Below are 20,817 nucleotides of genomic sequence, written 5' to 3'. Positions count from 1 at the left end.
TTTTTGCATTGGCTTCCTCCACAGGAATTTAAGTTCCTGTGATCCCCTTGAGCTCTACAGCCTGGGAAGGTATATTAATAATCGTAGTTTGGACAGAACTATGGACTTGAAAATCATAAAATCAATGGACTTTATAATTTTGATAAAAATTTTATTTGAAAACTCGTAAACTTACAAAACAATAAAGAATCTAGGTGCAACCATCATCTGACTTTAATAATCTGGATGATACAGTAAAACCACTGAAAACAAAAAAAATACTAACATGAAATTTTAGGCTTACATTACCACAAACTTATCAATTTTCTTATTGTGAGAAGTTGAGTTCTGTGGCTCCCCGTTTCCTTAATTTTGTCCTATGGTCCCTGAGAATCTCTCGTGGTCCCCAGGGTGGTCATATGGCCCGCATTGAGGAACTTTGCTGCAAGGTAAGTCACGTGACATTCTCATACTTTCATATCTCGCGCTGCTAAATATCCTTGGGCTTTAAATAAGTACATTAGAGGTAAAAATTGGATAAACAAAAGAACATCGTAAATACACAATGATAAATTTAAAACCTTTTATTCATCCTAATTAGACAATTAAATATGCTTTACTTCACCTTAGATACAGTTTTATGGGTTCCAATAGCATCTGCGTCACGTCAATAGTGGAACTTATAGTCAGATGAAGGGAGAGGAGGGGCAGTAATATACAGGAGTGATAAGCATATGTGAGGTCATTGCGAGGCACTGAGGGAGTGACACGCGTCCACCATGAGCAAGCTGTTTAAGATGGTAATTCTGGGATCGCCGGGATCAGGCAAGGGCACCATCTCCTCCAGGATCGTGAGGGACTTCGGCCTTAAACACATGTCCAGCGGCGACATCCTCAGATCACAGGTGCTCAAGAGGACCGGTGAGTGGACACCCTTTGTCCGGGAATGCGTGTGGAGGGATTGTCTGAGTCTTTTTTAGTGTGTGTGTGTGTGTGTGTGTGTATGATTCACCCATGTCCTTAGGGTCACGTGACGGACGCAGGGTGGCCAGCGACACTCCCGAGGAAGGATGCTAAATTTTGCTGAACAGAAGCAGCAGGGTGACAAGTGTCGATCACCCAGTAGTGATGAACACTTATTTTCACAAACTAGACATTCAACACTTTACATGAAGATATATAACATTAAATTCACATGACCATTAAATGAAGGTAAATGATGCGGCTCAATTGTAGAACACTTTGTAAAAAGTATCATTTCAGTTGTTGGTTGGGAGAATGGCGTTTTCAACTGCTCTCCCTGATGTATTTTCCTTGCTGTCAGTGTTTTTAGGTCTGTTCGCTTTTCACTGATTTCTGTTACTATTTTCTATTTCCTTTTTTCCCTTTTCTCTTATTTTCCAGAAATTGTGTAAAGTTACCTTTGTTGGATAATAGTTCACCAATTATGTCATCTGCTCTTTCCTGATGTGACTTGCAGTCTCACATTTTTCTGTCTTTCTGTGGCATATGCAGGACACCAGAGTAGAAAGTGTGTTGGATTTTCATTTTCGTCTCCACACTACACATTTTTCTCATTTGTAAATCTGTTTCTTTGATTTAGTCTTAAGGTTTTTGTTCAGCATGTGAAAAGTATTTCAGATGTTTGACCATTTGTATACACTTCATCTTGTCCTCCAATCTCCTTCCTCCAGTCTTTATATAGTTATCACACTTTTATATAGTTACTTTAGGGCAGTAGGTACAGTCATGTTCATAAATTGTGTCCTGCTTTGTTGCCATGATGAATCATAACCTGCTTAGGTTTGAAGGTTTGAACAACAGTGCATTGTGAGGAGAGAAGTGTGAGGTGCCAGCAATGGGGAGGTGGGGGAAACCAGAGCTGTTTACATTTCATCATGGCAAATAAGCTGGACATAACTTATGACCACAACTGAGTCGTAAGTAATTAAACTATCCTTACATGATTCTTGCTTTCATTCCAGAAGCTCCCAATTCCCCCCACAAGGGTGCTACAGGTGCATAGTTTGGTACCAAGATTTGCCTGAAAATTTCATCATCAATTCTTTGCAATTTATTAATTTGTTTATTACTTCCATAATGTTCATTTCATACAAAATAGATGGTAATATGTTTTCCTAATTAGGATCTCAGAGCAACTTCTTATTACATTATGCATCTTATTAGCTACATAGCCTTTTTACTTTTTGAGACTTCTCCTCCTGTTGTTATTTGTAATTCCCAAATATTCAAACCTATCATTTATTTTTATATTTTCAATATTTTCTGGTTTATCTTTCATATTGAATATTATTTTTCTTATCCTTATTAATTTCTATACTCACCTCTTTTCCTGTCTCCTCCAGCTTCTTTATTACTTGCTTAACATCCTCCACACCGCTAGTCAGCAGCACCTCATAATCAGTAAAGAATTGTGAGGTTATACTAAATTCCTCATCTTTGAAACCTTAGTTCAATTCTTCTATTTTTTTTTTTTTGTATTATTCTAAAACTAACTAGTTTGAAGAGTGGTAGATGCTGTACACCCCTGTCTTATTCCATTAATTACCATCCATCAGTTTTTCTAAACTGTTCTTATTACTACCATCATCAATTTATATCCGTTAGTCAGTGCATTTAGTCTTAGGTCCTTGGTTTTCTTGTCTTTGGTATCATAATTATGTATGACTTTCCAGGTAGTTGCCACCTGTCCTGATCAGTGTTCCTTTTAGCATATGTATTAATAAATCCCTTAAAACTGTACTTTTCTGGATTCCTTATAAATCATAACTTTTATATTGTCTGTCCCCACAGCTCACTTGTTTTTCATTTTATTGAGGCACTTTGTTACTTTGTCCTCCTCCTTTCACTCTCTTTGCCATGTCGATGTGCTCCATCACTTCCATTGAACAAGCCTGCAAGTATTCTCTTTCATTTCCTTCAAGTTCTTTAATTCTGTATAGCCTAACTGCTTGTTTTTCTTCTGTCTCTTCATTTTATCGTATTCCCTTACATACTATTCTCTCCTTGCATTCCAGATTTGCCCAACATTATTATAGTATTTCCTATACATAGATATTATTCCAGAAATCCTTTACCTCTTCCTTCACCTTCTTTCACTTGTACTCTACCCCATCCTCTCCATGTATTCTAAGGGCATCTTTTTTTTTTTTTTTTTTTTCCCTTTTAGCTTCTTAATGTACTCCCATGTCTTTTTATCTCCATCATTACTTCCTTAGTTTCTCTTGTTGTCTTCTGTTCTTGTGTATAGATATTCTTTCTTATAAGCATATGTACCTTTTCTTTTTTTTTTTACTGTAAATACAACTCGTTCCACCTTTTTCTTTGCCTCTCCACTTGTTGCATTTCTTCTTTTTTCTATTAAACTTCCTCCTTTCTTTTAGTCTTTTGTTAATTTTATCATTTAGCCATATAAGCTCTGTGTTATCACCACTTCTCTCTTCTGTATATCCCCTTCTGCACAGTATCTGCTATTTCTTTCAGCATTGCTGACTCCAGTTTGTCAACACTCCATTTTGCTATTTGGTATTTTTTTCTGCAGGCATTTCCTAAATTTTCTAATGATTTTTATCTGTTTTAAGGTATACCTTCACCATTCACTCATTTTTACTAAACTCCTCCTCTTCCTCTTTTACTTTTACATCCATTTCTATTAAATTGTGATTTATGTTTATTTATCAAATAAACATCTATTTAAATATTTAAATAAACAAAATAGTCCATTTATTAAACTGTGATTTTATTGCTGACTGATGTCTCCTCATTTGTATTCATACTCTTAAACTTACTGTATATTTCATCTGTTAAGAATACATCAATCACACTACGTTGCTCATTTCTACTCCATGAGGATCCCAAATATATTTTTCACCATCATGTAACAGTTAACATATATTTTTCCTCTCATTCCAAAATTATTTCTCCATTTCTGTTTACCTTTTGCTCTCCTTTGAACCCTTTCATGCCCTGTTTCTGTGAGTGGGTCTGAGTTTTCTTCCTTTATGCTCTCAGTTTCTTGCTTTATTCTGTTATTCCTCACTGCATCATTAACACTAAGGCACACTACAATTATTCTCACATCTCACCCCTCAATCTTCCCCTTTACATGTAATACATCTTTTTTTTTTATTTTCTGCAGATCCACCAATTTATTCCTTCTATTTTATCAACTTTAAACCTCTATTTTTCTTAACCAGTTCCTCTCTCATGCTATCTATAATTATACAATTATCATCAAAATTCACATCTCTTAATTTCTTTTGGGTTTCTGTCAGACAAGCTATACCATTACCAATCATCAGTTCCTCGACTTCTTTTGATTTTGTTTTTGTTAATCCTTGGACATTTATTACTTTAATTTCTCTCTCTATCTCGTACACCGGCACTGTTGGTTCCATCTCCCACTCACAATTTTTCCCCCTCTGCATCTTCTGACCTCCCTGTCTTCTCTTCTCCTGTAACTTCTCCTATAGTATTGCATCATACTCTCTCTCCTCCTTAGTCTTGTTTGGTACATTCATGATTTTATCTATGCCTCCCTCATTACTCTCTCTTTATTGCCCCCCTTCCCCCGCCCCCCCCCCTCCTTTCTTTACCTTCTCCCATTTACCGTATGAATCACTTAGACATTAGACATTAGAGGCCTCTTTCTCCCTTTCACCTTCATCCCCATTCTGTACACTTTCTGCACTTGTGCTTTTTTCACACATAACTTCTCTTGAAAAACTTATTCACGAATTTCTGTCTTCTCTCTCCTGCTGTCTGGCCTCAGCTTTCTTGCTTTCCTTCAGGATGAAAAGTATTACTTTTTTTTGTGTGTGTTTTTTCTTCCAATTCTTTCATAATTTTTCCTGTCTCTCGTCTCCATTGTCTCCTCTCACATCATTATCCTTTCATCAAATGTTTGCAATTTCGTTATATTTTTTCATAAATCTTTCTTTACTTATTTATCTTTGACTTCATGTCTCCTAGATCTTCCCCACCATCTTTCTCATTCCACTTCTTCCCAATTAACTCTACCTTTCTATTCTTTTATTTTTTCATTTTTATTTTATATATTTTTCTCTCCATAATCTTTTCTGCTTGCCTCAGTGTCTTTTTAACTGTGAGGTTGCACTCTCACAGCATCTTATTTTTCTTGATAATTTCATACATCTCAGCATAAACTCTTTCAACATTGTATATGGTACCACATCTCACAACTGTCCAAGTGAAGGCCATCTTCACTGCCCTTAACCTTCCTGCTGCACTGCCTGTAGGTCTCTTCCCACACTCTTCTCATTTTCACAACTTTTGCACAGTCCTTCTCTATTCAGCATTTCTTGGAACACATCCTTTGTAGATGTGTTTCTGCCTTCAAAATCTGTTATTTGTCTCTGCTTCTGCCACATTATTAGTTTATTCCAACCCAGACAGTAAACTTGTAATCTGCTGCCATTCTCTGCTGACATGAAAATGTGTGTAGATGGTCTAGAAATAATAATATTACAATAAAAGAAAAGAAAAATTTCATGGTCCATATGCTCATGGTGAGGCGAACTCCACAAGCCTGCACTGTGGCAAGGTATCTCACTTTGGTAGTGTTTATTTAGAATTATACCTGTGTCTGCAGCAATTCTTGGATCCTTTCATTCTGAACATTCTAAACCATATATATATATATATATATATATATATATATATATATATATATATATATATATATATATATATATATATATATATATATATATATATATATATATATATATATATATATGAGTCACTGATTTATTATAATGCCAGTGAAAGTGTGTGGTCCTGATCATCTATGAAGGCAAAAGTTTCACTCTGCTTGATTTCAGTACGTTTTGTATTGCTCTGTTACTTGGTATTGCACATCATTAATTTAATAATTTCCAAGGGGATGAGAGAGAAGGAAAAATACTGATTTGTAATAGAAACAGTTGGCATATTCATTCAAAACACTAAAATTGATTAGAAAAAAATATTTCCATTTGCCATTGTGAGATGGGTGTTTTTCTTATTTACCACTTAGGTTAGGTGGAATTAAGTTTGTGAACCAGTAAGGAGGTCTTTGGGTACAGACCCACCAGTTGCGTTAGGCTAAGTGGAGCTTGCATTTCGAGGTTGGGACTTAGTTTCAGAATGGTGCAGCTCTGTTATGAAGAATTAACCAAAGATAATGTGCAGGTATAACCTCCAGTAAAGTATGGCTTGTTCTGGACCCCCTTCATCAGTTCCTTCACTTTTGGCTGTCTGGCTCCCACCCAGGCTGATGGCATCACAAGTAGCAAGGCCACTTCCTTGTACTGCAATTCTTAATATTGAATGGAAGTATCAAGATAATATGTGGGCTCCTGTCCATGGGGGTGGAGAAGCTTACGAGGGGAATTGGCCAACTGTTGTAACCATTTTCAGATGTTGGACAGGAAGCAGAGAAATACATGAAAGCTGGGAAGCTGGTGCCTGATGAGACAATGGTCAAACTTATCTCATCTGAACTGTCAGCCCTGAAGACTTCCAACTGGCTTCTGGATGGCTTCCCTCGCACCCGGCCACAGGCAGAGGCTCTTGACCAGCATGAGAAGGTAGGTGTGTTTGTGTGAGGGCAGAGAGGGGCTGGAGGCAGGCCACAGGTAGGAACTGATTCTTTGACATGAGAAAAAATTTTCCTTAGAATAGTTTGAAGATTTAGCAATTGTTTTGTTAGATACATACTACTTATTTCATATCAGAGTTCATGCTTTTTGCATAGATTAGAAAAAGTTTGAGCTTTTTAGCGATTGATATTAATATTGAAAGCTAGTTAGTGAGTAGTTAGCATGATTAAACATTTGCCAAGTAAGCAGTTTTATTCCTGGTATATTTTTATTTGAAAAATGCTTGAATATATATGATTTTGTATGGAAAGCTGAAATCTTATTATGTATGTTGCTTCATAATATGTTGAGAAACTATGCCCATTAGATATCGTGTTGTTGAAGCACTGAATGAACATTCCTCAAAAATCATGTGAAGGATAATTTTTGTTTTTTGTTTTAGGTACTTTCTTCATATAATACTGCCAACTTTCCATCTAAGAATCTAGTTGTCCATAGATGTGTTCATCAACTTTTTGTTTCTGATATTCAGGATCAGTACAGCTACAGTGATGACAATAGCAGCAAAAAATAACTAAATACATGAAATAAATTCAGTAGCTCATGCTCCATTAAGATGACAAAGAAATGTCAACAGTAACAACAAAGAATAGGAGATACACGAAATAAAATAGCACTCAGCTAGTTAAGATATATTGGAAATGACAGAGAAGATTAAGAAAAAAAAAAACATGGCAAAGTGTGCAAATAGATAGAAGCTTTTAGTAACATATAACATAGCACAGTCAAACCTGCAACTCAAGGTGTGCTTGTTTCCTTACTACTGCTGCCTTACACCAGGAAATGTCCAGTAGTAAGGAAATATCTCTAGAATACTTATTAACAGACATTCACATTCTACATCTTACAACTTACTTGAACTCTTCCATTTAGAGAGAGTTTACAAAACTACATATAGCATTTGCACATTGCTTTGCTGCAGCTTTCTGTCCCAGCCTGCTTTTGTGTAGCGTATCTGACTGTACGCCACACACCTGCATTGTATCCCTGTCATGCCTCCCTGTTGTTGTGATGCCTGTCTCCCTAGCTTGACCTGGTACTGAGCCTTGAGGTCCCAGATGAGGTGATAATAGAACGTATCAAAGGCCGCTGGACACACCTGCCTTCAGGAAGGATTTATCACACTGAGTTTAACCCGCCCAGAGTTCCGGTAAGTGAGTCAATGGTGCGGCGCCTCTCCTCTCAGCTACCCCTTGTTGTTGTGTCTTGTCTGTTTATATCTGATGTCTGCTCTCCCCTAAGGAAATAGCTCTGATAGAGGTCTTCTTGGGATTGTATTTCGGTCCTACACACACACACACACACACACACACACAACAGAATGAGGTTAATGCAATCCTTCAAATACAAACAAGGAAATATATACACATGCACTAATTACTAATATAAAATGCATGTTTTTATTGCTCATATTATCATTATGGATATACTTCATTCCATCTCCTCTTCAGTAGATTTTTCCTACTTGCCATTATGATTTAACATTTCATTGCATTTTGTTTACCATTATTCCAGTTCTTTATCTCTTGTCTTCTGAACTCCATTCTCCTGATTAGTCTTTCTGTGGATATGGAAAACTGATAAGATATTTAGTGAGAGAGAGAGAGAGAGAGAGAGAGAGAGAGAGAGAGAGAGAGAGAGAGAGAGAGAGAGAGAGAGATCTGAAACCTTCACTTCAAGTCAGTTTCCTCACCTTTCTTAGCATCCTGTTTCATCTATAATATCACACACCAGGGCAAGGATGACGTGACAGGAGAGCCACTGGTCCAGAGGGAAGACGACAAGGCTGAGTCAGTGCGGCGTCGTCTGGAGTATTACGCAGCCAATACAGGTCCTCTGAAGAAGTTTTATGAGGAGCAGGGGCTTCTCGAATGCTTCCACGGCACTATGTCGAACGAGATATATCCACGCGTGCACAAATACCTCCAGACCTACATACCAGCTCATGGAGGGCCATTTTAATTTAACAGCTTATTGGTTCAGGCTGGTCCGACCTCTCAAGTTGTAAACAGGAGGTGCTAAATTGTGATGTTTGTGTATAATAGTTGAAACCATTTTATCTTCTGGTCCTGTTTTTAGATTCTTTAATGTTTTATGCATGCTAGAATTGGTTGTGTTGAGTGGCATTACTGAGGTTAGATTTATGAGGTTTGAACATCGTGAAGTATTGGAAAATATAATAGAAAATGGAGGCTAGATTGAACAAATTTAGATCAGGAGTTTGAAGTTTAGTCTTGTTTAGGTTTGGCCCTCATAATACATGTTGGTGCTGATCTATCAGGGTTGTGTTCATCGTAGCTGATTATAATTATTCGTGTTGGTAAATAATGCTTTGTGACTTTCTCCATCATCTTGTTTTCATTATATAAATCTCTGCTATTGTCCATCACTCCAGTTGCAGCTTTTTCTTTTCATTGTCAGTCATATGAATAACTGTCTTATAAGAAATAGGTGAATTTCACCATAGTAATAAGTGCTATACACTTCACCTTTAGACCGCAATGTTTATTGATGTGGCATCATGGCATTAGTTTTTGAAGGTATGGAATTTGTATCACTCACTAGAAATGTGGAATGATGGAGTGATATAGTGGCACTCCAGAGTAACTCATTATCATCATGATCATTATTCTCATTCAAATCCAATCTAATCCAGTGCACAGTGAGAGAACTCCCTTGTCCTTTCTTCCCAACTTTACCTCATTCCTTAACCAAATTCATGTCTTCCACAAAATCTAATATTAAATTTTCCCTAACTTTCCTCTTCTATATTTGTTTCCTTTTTACTCTCTTCGCTTTGCCAATAGTGCCATATGACTTATGTAGTCTGCCACATACCCATCCTCTTTGTGGCATATTAATCAAATCATAGTTAAAAAAAAAAAAATCACAAGGTTTTCAGTTGATTATCCAGTTAAATGATCCTCATATCCCCTCAGACATTTGAATCTCCAAAGTTCACTGCCATAAACCCAGAGTACAATGTTCATAGCAAATTTCACTGCATTACCCTGAGTCATTCCAGTTTCTAAGTCAGAGGAGTGTAACCCAACTTTCCTGCATTCCTAACAAACCTCTTCTTTCCACCTTGAGACTAACATGTGAATGCAAACCTGAACAGTCATGTTCTAAACTTCTAAAGCATAATTAGCATTTTGTATGTCAACAAAAGCATAGGATCTTGATGTGATTATCCATTTTTTTTTGCCACTTTTTGCATATTGAGGAAATTGATGTGTAGCTTGTGGCACCGGGTTTGGCATGGAGTGAGAAGAGGTTTAAGCATTGTTAGGTGCTTTCCATTTAAAAGTGTGATGTTCCTTGTATATCTGTTAATTTTGTTATGGGTGCTTTTATTGTTGATTATGGTAAGTAATTAGTTTTGGGCAGTAGAAGATTCTCAAAAGTGCCTTGTAATACCTCATGCTCTTGTGTTATTTGTAAGTTCTTCTAAAGAGAAAGGGAAGTATGGACTAAAGTATTTAGTCTTTGTCGTTGGGAATTAGATTTTATGTAGCTGCTTTATAAACATATATGCTTAGAATAGAACTTTTATTACTGATTTGATTCTAAAGAATCCTGTGCCTCCATATGCCTAATTATTACCTTCTTAGGTAAAGACTGGAGAAAACTAACTACAGACATTAGCAGGAGCAGAAGGCACAGTGGCGTTATTTATATTTATTTCCATGAACAAAAGACTTGTGTTTTTACCTCAAGCCTTACTTATTCCAGGATCTTATCTATTTTAATATGTTCAGATAATCAGTAACTTTATTGCATAAGAAGCAAGAAAATTTTATTTTATTCATTAATTTGTTATTTTTCTTTTAGTGAAGTTGTTAACAGACAACATTTATACTAAAAGTAAGATAAATTTTGTTTGTTAAATCACATGATTTTATAGTTGATAGTCTGACTTCTACATTCACACAGTACAGAAGTTAGCATAATGAACAGAATTAGCTCAGGATGTGAAAATTACCTGCCCAGTTTGAAAACTTTTTTTGTTATAAGCAAACCATCTTGTAAAATAATACTATACCACACAGCAAAGGCTCAAAGGCCATTGAGATAAGGATGAGTGCTGATGCTATGCACAGCTATAGCATGTTTCCACCTTTACTAAGCCATCAATCAGTCATTCAATCATTACCCAGATCCCACACATCCCTAATGGGATAATGATGATAGGGTTCTACAGGGCAGCAGCTAACTACTTCTTTGTAATCAGTAATCACTGATTTTTATACTGAGTGGCATTCCCAGACTCCCTTGCAGATGGGCTTCCAAACAGTAATGTGTCAGGGAGTGAGTGTACCCTGTGTTGGATATAAGTGGTGCAGCATGCAAGGGGAAGGTGGAGTAGAAGGTTAGGCAACTTGCTACCTCTGGATTGTTTTGTGCAAATGATCCAGCCAGGGCAGGAGCAGCATATATATATAGTTCTTGGATTTTTGTACTGGTGTTGGGTGCTGAGTCAATTACCATTGTCAAACAGTGCATTGCTTTGTCAAGTAGCCACAACATCAGCATGCTCAAAATGCAAATAAACCATAAAAGTTGATTGGTCAACATGTTTTATTGCATTCTGATGTTATCTGTACATGCTTTTAAATTTACATGTATTGATGTAAGTACTATAGCTTAAGTTTGCCCTAATATCACAGCAGAAAATAAAATAATTTGTTGATCAACTATGCTTAGATGATCAATGCTGTTGCATATGAAATTTTTATAATTGTATATTCTCTGTACATGTCAGCCTTATGCTTTGTTGTCAGGCATTATGAACTTGACTGAGGAGAAACAAAGTCTGCATAGAGATTTCAAGTTTATTATTTTGTAGCTGTTCTTCATACAGCACCACCATGTGAACTGCACCATTCCACCACAGCTTTCCTTGATACTGCGGCATTTTCAAGTGCTCTTCTGTTGCAGTATGGAAACATTTCATCAGGTCCTTTCCCTTGTGCTGCAAGGCTGGTATTCTGGTGGCTAGGAATTTGTATGTTCCTATTCTTAGGTGTGCCTATCCACCCCCTGCCTCCAGCTGCATCAAATGAAAGCCCAGCACACATAAACAGAATAAAAGGTAGAGCCTAGGATGCTGTTGGTTTATTTTCTTTGTTTGATTTGATGTAACAGTAATCTTTGTCATAAGTCTTGCAGCATCCTCTTTATTTATTTTTATATATATTTTTTTTACATTAATTGCTTCTTTTAATTCTACAGTACAGAACAGCCTGTTGGCACTATCTGTGGCCAGGCTTAGGGGATGATGGCAATGTATTCCTCCTGCACTCTAACACATGATGAAAAGGGATGGAGCAAAGGAACTAAGAACCCGCCTACCTTGCATTTCTATTTCCACAGTGATAAGAGACCATGCTGTCTTTTCTGTGGTACCTCATTTAAGGGGATCTTGAGGGTATGTAATATATACACGTTCTGTCTTCAATATATGTGATATATTATCAAGGTCATTTTGAGACTTAACATGTTCTTGTATTTCAGATGAGTTTTAACATCATATACTGAAATTGTACATTATGCTAATACACCTAAATATTTGTAAAATGTTGAAAATAAGGTTTGAGAATTTGTCTAGATAATTAGCCCATGCTGAATCCAGTTTTCTCCTTGGTGTGGCCTGCTTCTGTATTTCCACCTTCCTATGACTTGAATTCCTTCAAGAGGGAAGTTTCAAGACACTTATTCATCAATTTTTGACTACTGCTTTGACCCTTTTATGGGACTGGCATTTCAGTGGGCATTTTTTTTTTTATTGGATTTTTGTTGCCCTTGGCCAGTGTCCTTCCTACATAAAATAAAACCTACATAAAAAAAAAAATCTGCAGCATGGGAGACTGCCTGAGAGCCATAGACAAATCAGAAACAGGGTTACAAGAGCCTTGTAAATGAGTTTAATCAATGAGAAGGTAACAAAAAGCATTATGTTACACTTGTTGGTCTAGGAATGAAATGTAGAATTGTGTAGTTCAGCAGATACCATACTCAGTTACTTCCATTATATTCCAACGGGTTTATTTTGCTGATGCTTCTCTCTGTACATCCTCCTTGAAGTATGGCTTAGGTACGCTGTTTGCATACATTCACAAGGTGGACAATACAAAATTAATCTTGCTGAATCTTATGAAAAGTTTATCACACACACAAATGCTGATACAAGATGGAATATCAAATTTGAAGAGACTATATACAATAAAATTGGGTATGTAGGCAGAAATGTGGAAGACAGTATAAATGCTAAGAGGGAGGGACTGGCAGGTGACTGGTTTGCAAGTAAAACTGGGTCTGTGGGCTGGTGTGTAAGACTATAAAATTAAGAGTGACAGCCTGTAGTAAGTGACTGGTAGGTTAACAAATAGTGAGTTGAATGACTTAAAGACCTCCTCACCATTTCATATGACAATTTGTTCTTGTTCCATTTCTCAGTTAGCAAGGCAAGCCATGACAGCTCACATTTAATCATTAGTAAACAAAATCTTGGGGTATGGCATTTCTGATCCTGTAATCTCTTAGGCATCAATGTCACTAAAAGGGGAGTCCAGCTGATTCAAAATGTGAGGACTGTCACTAAGGATAGAGCACAACATCAGGATTTCCTGTAAGAGGTTGTAAAGAATTTGAGATGTAGCACACATTATCTAATTTTCTTGTGAAAACAGATGATTATGGCTTTTATTATTATTTGGACCACACAATGATGTAGCTATAACTTGTATATAAACATAATTTCCAGAATTAGTCATGACATGAACAAGCATTCCAAACAACTGGTATAACTTAACATTAGCAAGCACCGTAAACTACCACCATAACTTAGCAAGGATTCTTACATTATAGTGGTTATCTTAAGTACAATACTTGATAAAATTTTGTCAGAGATTCATAGGTAACCCTAAGAAAAATCTGAAAAGAGGATCATCCTAGTGTATAGTCATCCAAAAAAAGTTGGTGATTGCTTGCCTCTTGGCAGCCAAATGTCCTTGAAGCACTCACTTGTTCTTCACACAGGACTTAATTATCTGCAGGATGAAAGCTTACTACAGGGAGGAAGGGCAGTGAAAGGATGGATTAAAGAGGAGAGAGTTTGGGGTACTAGGGGAGGCTGAAGGTGTGTGTGCACTTGATGAACTGTAGGTATGCAAGGGAATAATGCATATTATAATATCTAATATTTGTTAATTCAATAATTATGATACTGATAAGAGTAATAATAACACCTAAAATGCATGGAAGCTGAACACTCATGCTGATGCCCCTCTCTCTCATATATATTCATCTATGTGATTTACTTTATATATATATATAATGTATTTGTGAGTGAATGGGTTGATATAGATTGATACGTAAAACTGCATAGTTACAAAAATAACTGGTCCCATCTGTGGTCATGCAATATAGAGAAAGTGAAAGAGCATTAGCATGGATTAGTGCAACATATTGGTCAGTAACTACACTTTACATAATTTCTCTTGTGTGTGTTGGTATGTGAGTATGTATATGCATATATAGGATGTCCTGGGAGGAAAGTCACTTTCTCAGATATGAAAGAGGGAGGAAAGTCGCATATTCTCTGGTCAAATGCTTTTAACACCATGGTTTAGAAGTTACAGGATATTTTAGTATGAATGGTGAGGGGGAGGGGGTAGAAGAGGACAGCAATAGTGAGCATTGGCATCATAAGGATGTTACTTGATTACACATCGATTCTCATAAATAAAGATTAAACCAGTGAAACGCTTAGAAGGCAATTGATGAGTGAAGCTGTCAGTAATGCAACAGTTGAAACACCCCGAACATTGTGCACTTGCCTAATATTCAAATCACTCTAGCTCAAAACTTTGCGATTCTGTTTTCAGTGGTATGTGTTTGCTCTTGTATAAAAAAAAAAAAAATAAAAAATCAGTCCTAAATGCTATTGTGGGCTGATGCAGATCAGCCACAGAGGACCTAAGTAATTAGCTGCATAGTGAACTTTACTCCATCTTCAGGTCCTGACAAGGCCTGCTGTCCAGGAGGCAGTAAACAACATTACTCGGCTTGAGGCTATAACACTCTTTGGGCAGTGGGAGGGCTGTCATGGTGGGCAGAAGCCCAATGGGGTATTATACTTCGACCATATACATGTTATTGTATGTTAACTGTTTTTTCTAGATGTGGTTGTTGATTCTTCTGCAGCTGTGTGAGTGTTGAGTGTTGTTTGAAGTATTTCCCTTGTCTGTGGGTCGGTAAAACAGTCTGGTGACCTCAACTTAGTGTGACCGTTGTGAATAGGTTGCAGGAGTCACAAGAGACCCTGTATACCTGTCTGTGAGCCCTGTATTGAATCCACGTAAGAGGTGGCTCAGTGAATCTAGTCCAGGTGCAGCAGCTTGGTGAAGGGGCTGGGAATTGTGGCTGTAACAGAAATTGATGACCTTGCCAGGATTGCTGGGAGCTTTGTTGATGTGTGGGGAAAACAGTTTGTTGTTTTTGTTGTCCTGTGTGTGCCCACATTCAATGTAAGCCATGGAGGGCAAGACTGGTAGCAAGGAAGACTCAACCTGAGTCCCCTGCCTCTGCTGGAAGCAGCACTTTACATTTCGGTGTGAGGATACCTAGTCCCACACACAAGTGTCCACAGACAGCCCTGCCCACAATGTTGGTGGCTTCTCCCAGACCAAAGGCATGTCTGAGGAGATGAGATTAAAGTTGGAAATGAGGAGAATGAAATTGGAGGCTGAGAGGGAGAGTTAGGAAGGCTTAAATTGGAAGCTGAGGAAAGGAGATTGTGAAGACTGAAAAGACTAGAGAAGCCAGGAGGCTTGAAGCTGAGAGGGAAGCTAAGAGGCTTGAGGCTGAGGAGAAGGAAATGAGATTACTTGAGGCAGGGGAGGAGGAGATGTATGAGGAGGAGGAGGCTGAGAAGAATAGGATATTTGAGTTGGAGAAGACTTGGATTGAAGTCAATTTATCTCATGGCTTGAGGAGAGAAAGAGTTAAGGAGGATACAGTAGAAAGCCACATGGTGAGGAGTTTGAACCTGATCTCTGAGTTTGATGAAGAGAAGGTGACGGAGTGGTTTAGGAGATTTGAGAAGAAAGCCTCAGAATTTGACTGGCCTCAGGAGAGATGGAATGGCCTTGTTGTCAATATGTTGAAGGGTAAGGCCTTGGAGGTGTATGATAGGATGTCAGTTAAGGATTTGGAGGATTATGAAGAGTTTAAGGCTGACATCCTGAGAGTGTATGAGCTGCAGCCAGAGGCATATAGGCTGCAGTTCTGCGGAGGGAAGAAAAGACCCAGTGACTCCTATTTAGAGTGTGCATGCTATCAGGAGGAGATGTTCGAGAAATGGATTGCTCATTATCATGAGTTAAAGGAACTCATGGTACTGGAACAGTTTACTAATGTGGCCAAGGAGGAGTTAGTACTGCTGCCCCACAAGAAAAGGTTTAAAACCTTGAAGGAGACAGCAACGTGAGCAGATGACCACATGTTGGCGCACCAGCCTGTGCCACAGTGGATTGGTGGTATATCTGGTGGGGCTGGTGATGTGTCTGCTGGTGCGGCTGGTGCCAGTTTGTCTGGGAGTCCATGCTATAGTAGTGGCTCCAGTAACAGGTCTGAGCAAGTAAGCCCTGTGGGTAGTAAGTCTCCACCCAACCCACGACAGAGACAGTCTGGGAGCATGCAACACAGCACTCCCATGTATAACGTGCAGCCGATGTGTTATTATTGTAGAAGTACAGGACACTTTAAATTTAATTTTCCCAAATTAATAACCACCACAGCTTCCAAGATGCCCCAGGAGCCGGTAGCCTTGATTGTGTCCCAGGGTTGGGACCAGGAGGATGACAAGATTTGGGCAGTGTTTAGTCAGGAGGGTGGAAAGGCCAGTGTGGCCGTCCCCTCATCTCTTGTTACCTCACTGTCCCCTGTGAGGTCTGAGTTGGACTGGTGCTGTCCATTTTTGTGTCAGAGCACCGTTGAGATTGATGGGGTTAAGTACCCTGTTACAGTTTTGAGGGACACATTGGCACAGCAGTCACTGTGCAGGTATGTGACTGGGAGGTGAGTTGCCTCTGGTTGGCCTGTGTGGTGCTGGGGAATTGGCACCACAGAGAGTTTTGCCACAGCGGTGATTAGCCTGACATGCCTGCTAGTCACCACAAAGGTATAGGTGGCACTAGTTGAGGACCTGCCAGTATCGGAAGTCAATTTCCTTCTTGGGAATGACCTGGCAGGTGGAAGAGTCTGGGTGCAGCTCCTGTCCATGGATACCGACCCAGATGTGGAGGCTGCTGAGGGTAATGACTCAGTTGTTACTTGCCCTAAGGCGAGGCGAGCACCCTGGCGCTGGGTGCCCGTGGGATCTGTCACTCCAGGGGTTGACTGCAATAAGGAAGGACCACCACAAAAGGAGCGCAGTGTCTTGATGCTGCAGTGGGGGCACAGTGCCCAGAGGTCTGCAACAGCTGTCATTGTAGTTAAGGAGGGTTCTGTCTCTCATGTGTGTGTTGTCCCACTACTTGCCAAGGCAGGAGTGGATGGCAAGGAAGGAGGAGGGTCAGGCAGCATCTGTTGAGAGCAACACTATTGTGAATAGCTGGCATAGAAAGGAAGACAGAGGTTTGGAGCTCCATTCTGATTGCCATCCGCAATTAAGGAGAGACAGGTGCTAAAAGCACATAGTGGCCTGGTGCTTGGTCGTTTTGGAGTCAGGTTGACTTGGGAGCATTTAGCATGGGTTTGGTGGTAGGGTATGGCCATGTTTGTTGGGCATAACCTCATGGGTCAGGCTGGCAAGCCTGATGACCTCTCATCTTGGGCCTCTCTCAATTGTGTTAGGGTTGGCGTTGTTTCCTCCGGTATGGGGATTGTTTGTAATGTTGCTCGCCTGATTCCTCCTTCCGGGACAAGTTATGATGTATTTGATGCAAGCATTATGGCTCCGCATCGAGAGGCAGCAGTGTGTAAGGCTGCTGGTCATAGCATGTTGCTTGCTGCTTGGGAAGCACCCTCAGTGTTGCTTGGGGCTTTGTTTGGCCAAGGTGTTAGTACTTGTCAGGTGCTGGGCCCAAAAAGTGTAGTATGTGTTGATGGATGTCAGCTTCCTCAAAGTGACAAGGTATCAGGTCTGAGGAGAAGTGTTTGCACCTGGGAGCAGTTGCTGGGACCAGTAGGGCTGTCCAAGTGGCACGTTGGTCAGGCTAATTTTTGGAGCTGGGGTTTGTTTTATAACGGCCACGTGTGTTTGTTTGGCTCTGTGTGCTAGGATGTGTGTGCTGTGTCCTGGAAAGGAGTAGCCATTAGCTCGCTGTGGTGATATCTGTGTCATTGAGGGGTTGGCGGGAGGAATGAGGTGTAATAGCATCACTGTGCCTGACAGTCGGAAGCAGATTTGGTTGTGTCACACCCGGAGGAATTTTGTTTTGTTAACGGCAGCAAGATAGCCCCTCTTAGTTTCATCAAGGAAGTGGCATTTTTGTTTTATCAATTTTATGGGTGTGGCATGGAGGCTCCATGGAGCCAGAAGTGGGCAAGCTGGGGTGATGTGGGCAGTGCAGGCCCGATTGAGAGTCACATTTGGCCAGGAACCATTTTGTCTGGCCCTGCAGTGATGATGCACCAGGGGACTATGGTCCCTGGTGGGTGCATTGTGTGGTGCAAGGATGCAGGGATGTCTTTGTATGGTGACTCTGAAGTTTGTACGGTATGAAAGAGAAGATACAGAAAGAGAGGAAGAGAGGTGAGAGTTGGTGGAGAAGTAGAGAAGGAAGAGGGCCAAGGAGATGATGAAGATGAAGGGAGAGTGGTCAGAGTCACAGATGTTGGAGATGATGTTGCTGCTGGAGGAAAGAGATGACTAAAATGCTCTGCAGGAGAAAGCTTGCCCACCAGTGAAGACATAAGTCCTGGGGTAGTACCAGAGACGGGTCTGGGAGGAGGAGAAAGAAGAAACGGCAGTTCGAGTTGAAGAGCCTAGTGTGAGTCCTATTATTTCTAGTTAGTGTAATAATTATTTATGTCAGTGCTATAGTAACCTTTGATGTTTTGTGATAAGTATGCACCCCTTTGAGTCTGATGATTTGCCAAACTACTTGTGTGTTCCTAAAATTTGGTAAGTTTTTTGTATATCTTCCGAAAATTTTTGTTGATGAGGGGGCATGTAATGCACAGCGAGATAAAGTAACATAAAATGAAGGAAGTATGCATGCATGAGAAAAGAATAATGAGAGAGAGAGAGAGAGAGAGAGAGAGAGAGAGAGAGAGAGAGAGAGAGAGAGAGAGAGAGAGAGAGAGAGAGAGAGAGAGACTTAGCTGCATCCTGGTCACATATGTACTCAACCTGAAGCTCCTATGATATTTATCCGTGCAATTACTCATGTTCCATACTTAAATTTCCTTACTTTCCCTTACCCATTTAATTTGAGACTCATCCAATATTTAGTACAAGAGTTGCCCTTGACAAAAAAACAATCAGTATTCATCTACCCCCCCTTTGTTTAGTCAGTAGAGTTTTTGAAAGTAAAATGTTATATTCAAGTAAAGACCATGCAAGGAGCGAGTGTGGGCCTGTGTCTGTGTGTGTGTGTGTGTTGCAACCCCCCTTCTTTCCTTGTACCCCCTCCTTGTAGCAGCAGCACAGGAAGGTGGCTGGAGCACTTTCCCATGCAATCACTACCCAGCAGTTGGAAGGAGCAGATATACTGAGACATGCTCTAATATCTGAAGGAGACTAAGGCAAGATAATAGTTAGCCAGGTTAGTTGCCTTAAGGGGATAAGTAAGTCATTACCAGCCATATGCCCTAGCCTACTTATATGGACTAGGAGTCTCCATAGTGGTCTGCCAGTAAGGATAGTTGTGAATTACACACTGTACCCAGAGAAGTGACTCCTCCCCTGTGTGACAGTACAGGTTGAGCTGATGCAGGGAGCGGTGACTGACCCTCCTGTGTGTTTGTGGGCACTCTTTTTGCTGTAGTTTTTGGTGTCTCTTGTTAGTGACCTTGTTTGTCTTAAATGCTGCTGTGGGTTTGAGGAGTTCAGCCGCAGAGGACTTAAGTAATTAGCTGCGTAGTGAACTTTACTCCCTCCTCATGTCTTGACAAGGCCTGCTGTCCAGGAGGCAGTAAATGACATTACTTGGCTTAAGGCTATAACATTCTGTTGGGCAGTGGGAGGACTGTCATGGTGAGCAGAAGCCCAATGGGGTATTATACCTTGACCATATACGTGTTATTATTGTATGTTGGGAACTTTTTTTCTAGGCATGGTTGTCAATTCTTATGCAGCTGTGTGGGTGCTGAGAGTTGTTTGGAGTATTTCCCTTGTCTGTGGGTCGGTAAAACAGTCCGGCGATCTCAATTTAGTGTGAACTGGAGTTACAACCATCGTGAATAGGAAGCACGAGTCACAAGGAACACTGCACACCTGTCTGTGAGCCTTACAATGAGTCCACATAAGAGGTGGCTTAGTGAAGCTAGTCCAGATGGGGCAGTTTGGGTTGGGAATGGTGGTGGTATCAATTAAATTCATACATACATGCTATTTAATAAGGTAAGCTGGGTGGATGAGAAAATTAAGAGAGAGGAAAGGAAGTTACTTTTTTAACTCATACAGTGTTTAGTATGTATATATACATACTTTTTAGGGAAATGTTTAGTACTTATATATACAATTTTGTTTTTGAGCAATATTATGGCCTTCAATTTTGTTTGTATATTAAAGACTTGTCACTAAAGAATATTTTGACAAGTCAGGAGTGAATGTATACCTATCTTTTGGGCTCAGAGTTATTGTAGACTGAATACTTCTGTAAGAACTGAGACATATTTGGAGATTATTCAGTTTTTCCAATGCCTATGTCAACATGCATATATCAAAGCAATGAAATGAAATTGAAAGCTATAGTATTGGAGAGTGATAAGGATTTTGATTATAAATGTTGACTACACAGGGTGGGCTGCTGTGTTTCCCCAAAAATCATCACATAAAAAAGTAAGTTACTTTCTCCTAAGAAATTACTTCTCAAATCTGTAATCAGTAAGGCATGAGAAATAAGAAATGACACTTCAGAGTAATCAGGAAGGAAAACTGAAAGTCATAAAATTCGTAGCGTGTTCTATTCTTTGAGAACTG

At 39.5% G+C, this 20,817-nt stretch overlaps 2 protein-coding genes across 3 annotated transcripts; both read left to right on the top strand.

Annotated features, from left to right (window-relative positions):
• The first annotated feature begins 648 nt into the window (after nucleotides 1-648).
• On the top strand, nucleotides 649-11,229 carry LOC135090902 (GTP:AMP phosphotransferase AK3, mitochondrial-like). 2 transcript variants are annotated; one of them, XM_063988072.1, is made up of 4 exons: nucleotides 649-900; nucleotides 6,421-6,590; nucleotides 7,690-7,812; nucleotides 8,397-11,229. In XM_063988072.1, the coding sequence occupies exons 1-4, from the start codon at nucleotides 759-761 to the stop codon at nucleotides 8,622-8,624; spliced, it is 663 nt and encodes a 220-aa protein (XP_063844142.1). In that variant the 5' UTR covers nucleotides 649-758; the 3' UTR covers nucleotides 8,625-11,229. The 2 variants fall into 2 exon arrangements, with proteins under 2 accessions (XP_063844142.1, XP_063844143.1); XM_063988073.1 differs by lacking the exon at nucleotides 7,690-7,812 and having other exon boundaries at nucleotides 654-900.
• Nucleotides 11,230-11,378: 149 nt separating this feature from the next.
• Nucleotides 11,379-18,990, top strand: LOC135090904 (uncharacterized). The gene is made up of 2 exons (XM_063988076.1): nucleotides 11,379-11,757; nucleotides 11,898-18,990. Exon 2 carries the CDS (start codon nucleotides 15,544-15,546, stop codon nucleotides 16,153-16,155), a length of 612 nt encoding a protein of 203 aa, XP_063844146.1. The 5' UTR covers nucleotides 11,379-11,757; nucleotides 11,898-15,543; the 3' UTR covers nucleotides 16,156-18,990.
• Nucleotides 18,991-20,817: the final 1,827 nt, after the last annotated feature.

This window comes from Scylla paramamosain, chromosome 36 (genome assembly GCF_035594125.1).
Source record: "Scylla paramamosain isolate STU-SP2022 chromosome 36, ASM3559412v1, whole genome shotgun sequence".
In the NCBI taxonomy this organism is placed as follows: domain Eukaryota; kingdom Metazoa; phylum Arthropoda; class Malacostraca; order Decapoda; family Portunidae; genus Scylla; species Scylla paramamosain.
Note: the sequence above shows the minus strand (reverse complement) of the source record. Positions and strands in the feature narration are given on the sequence as shown.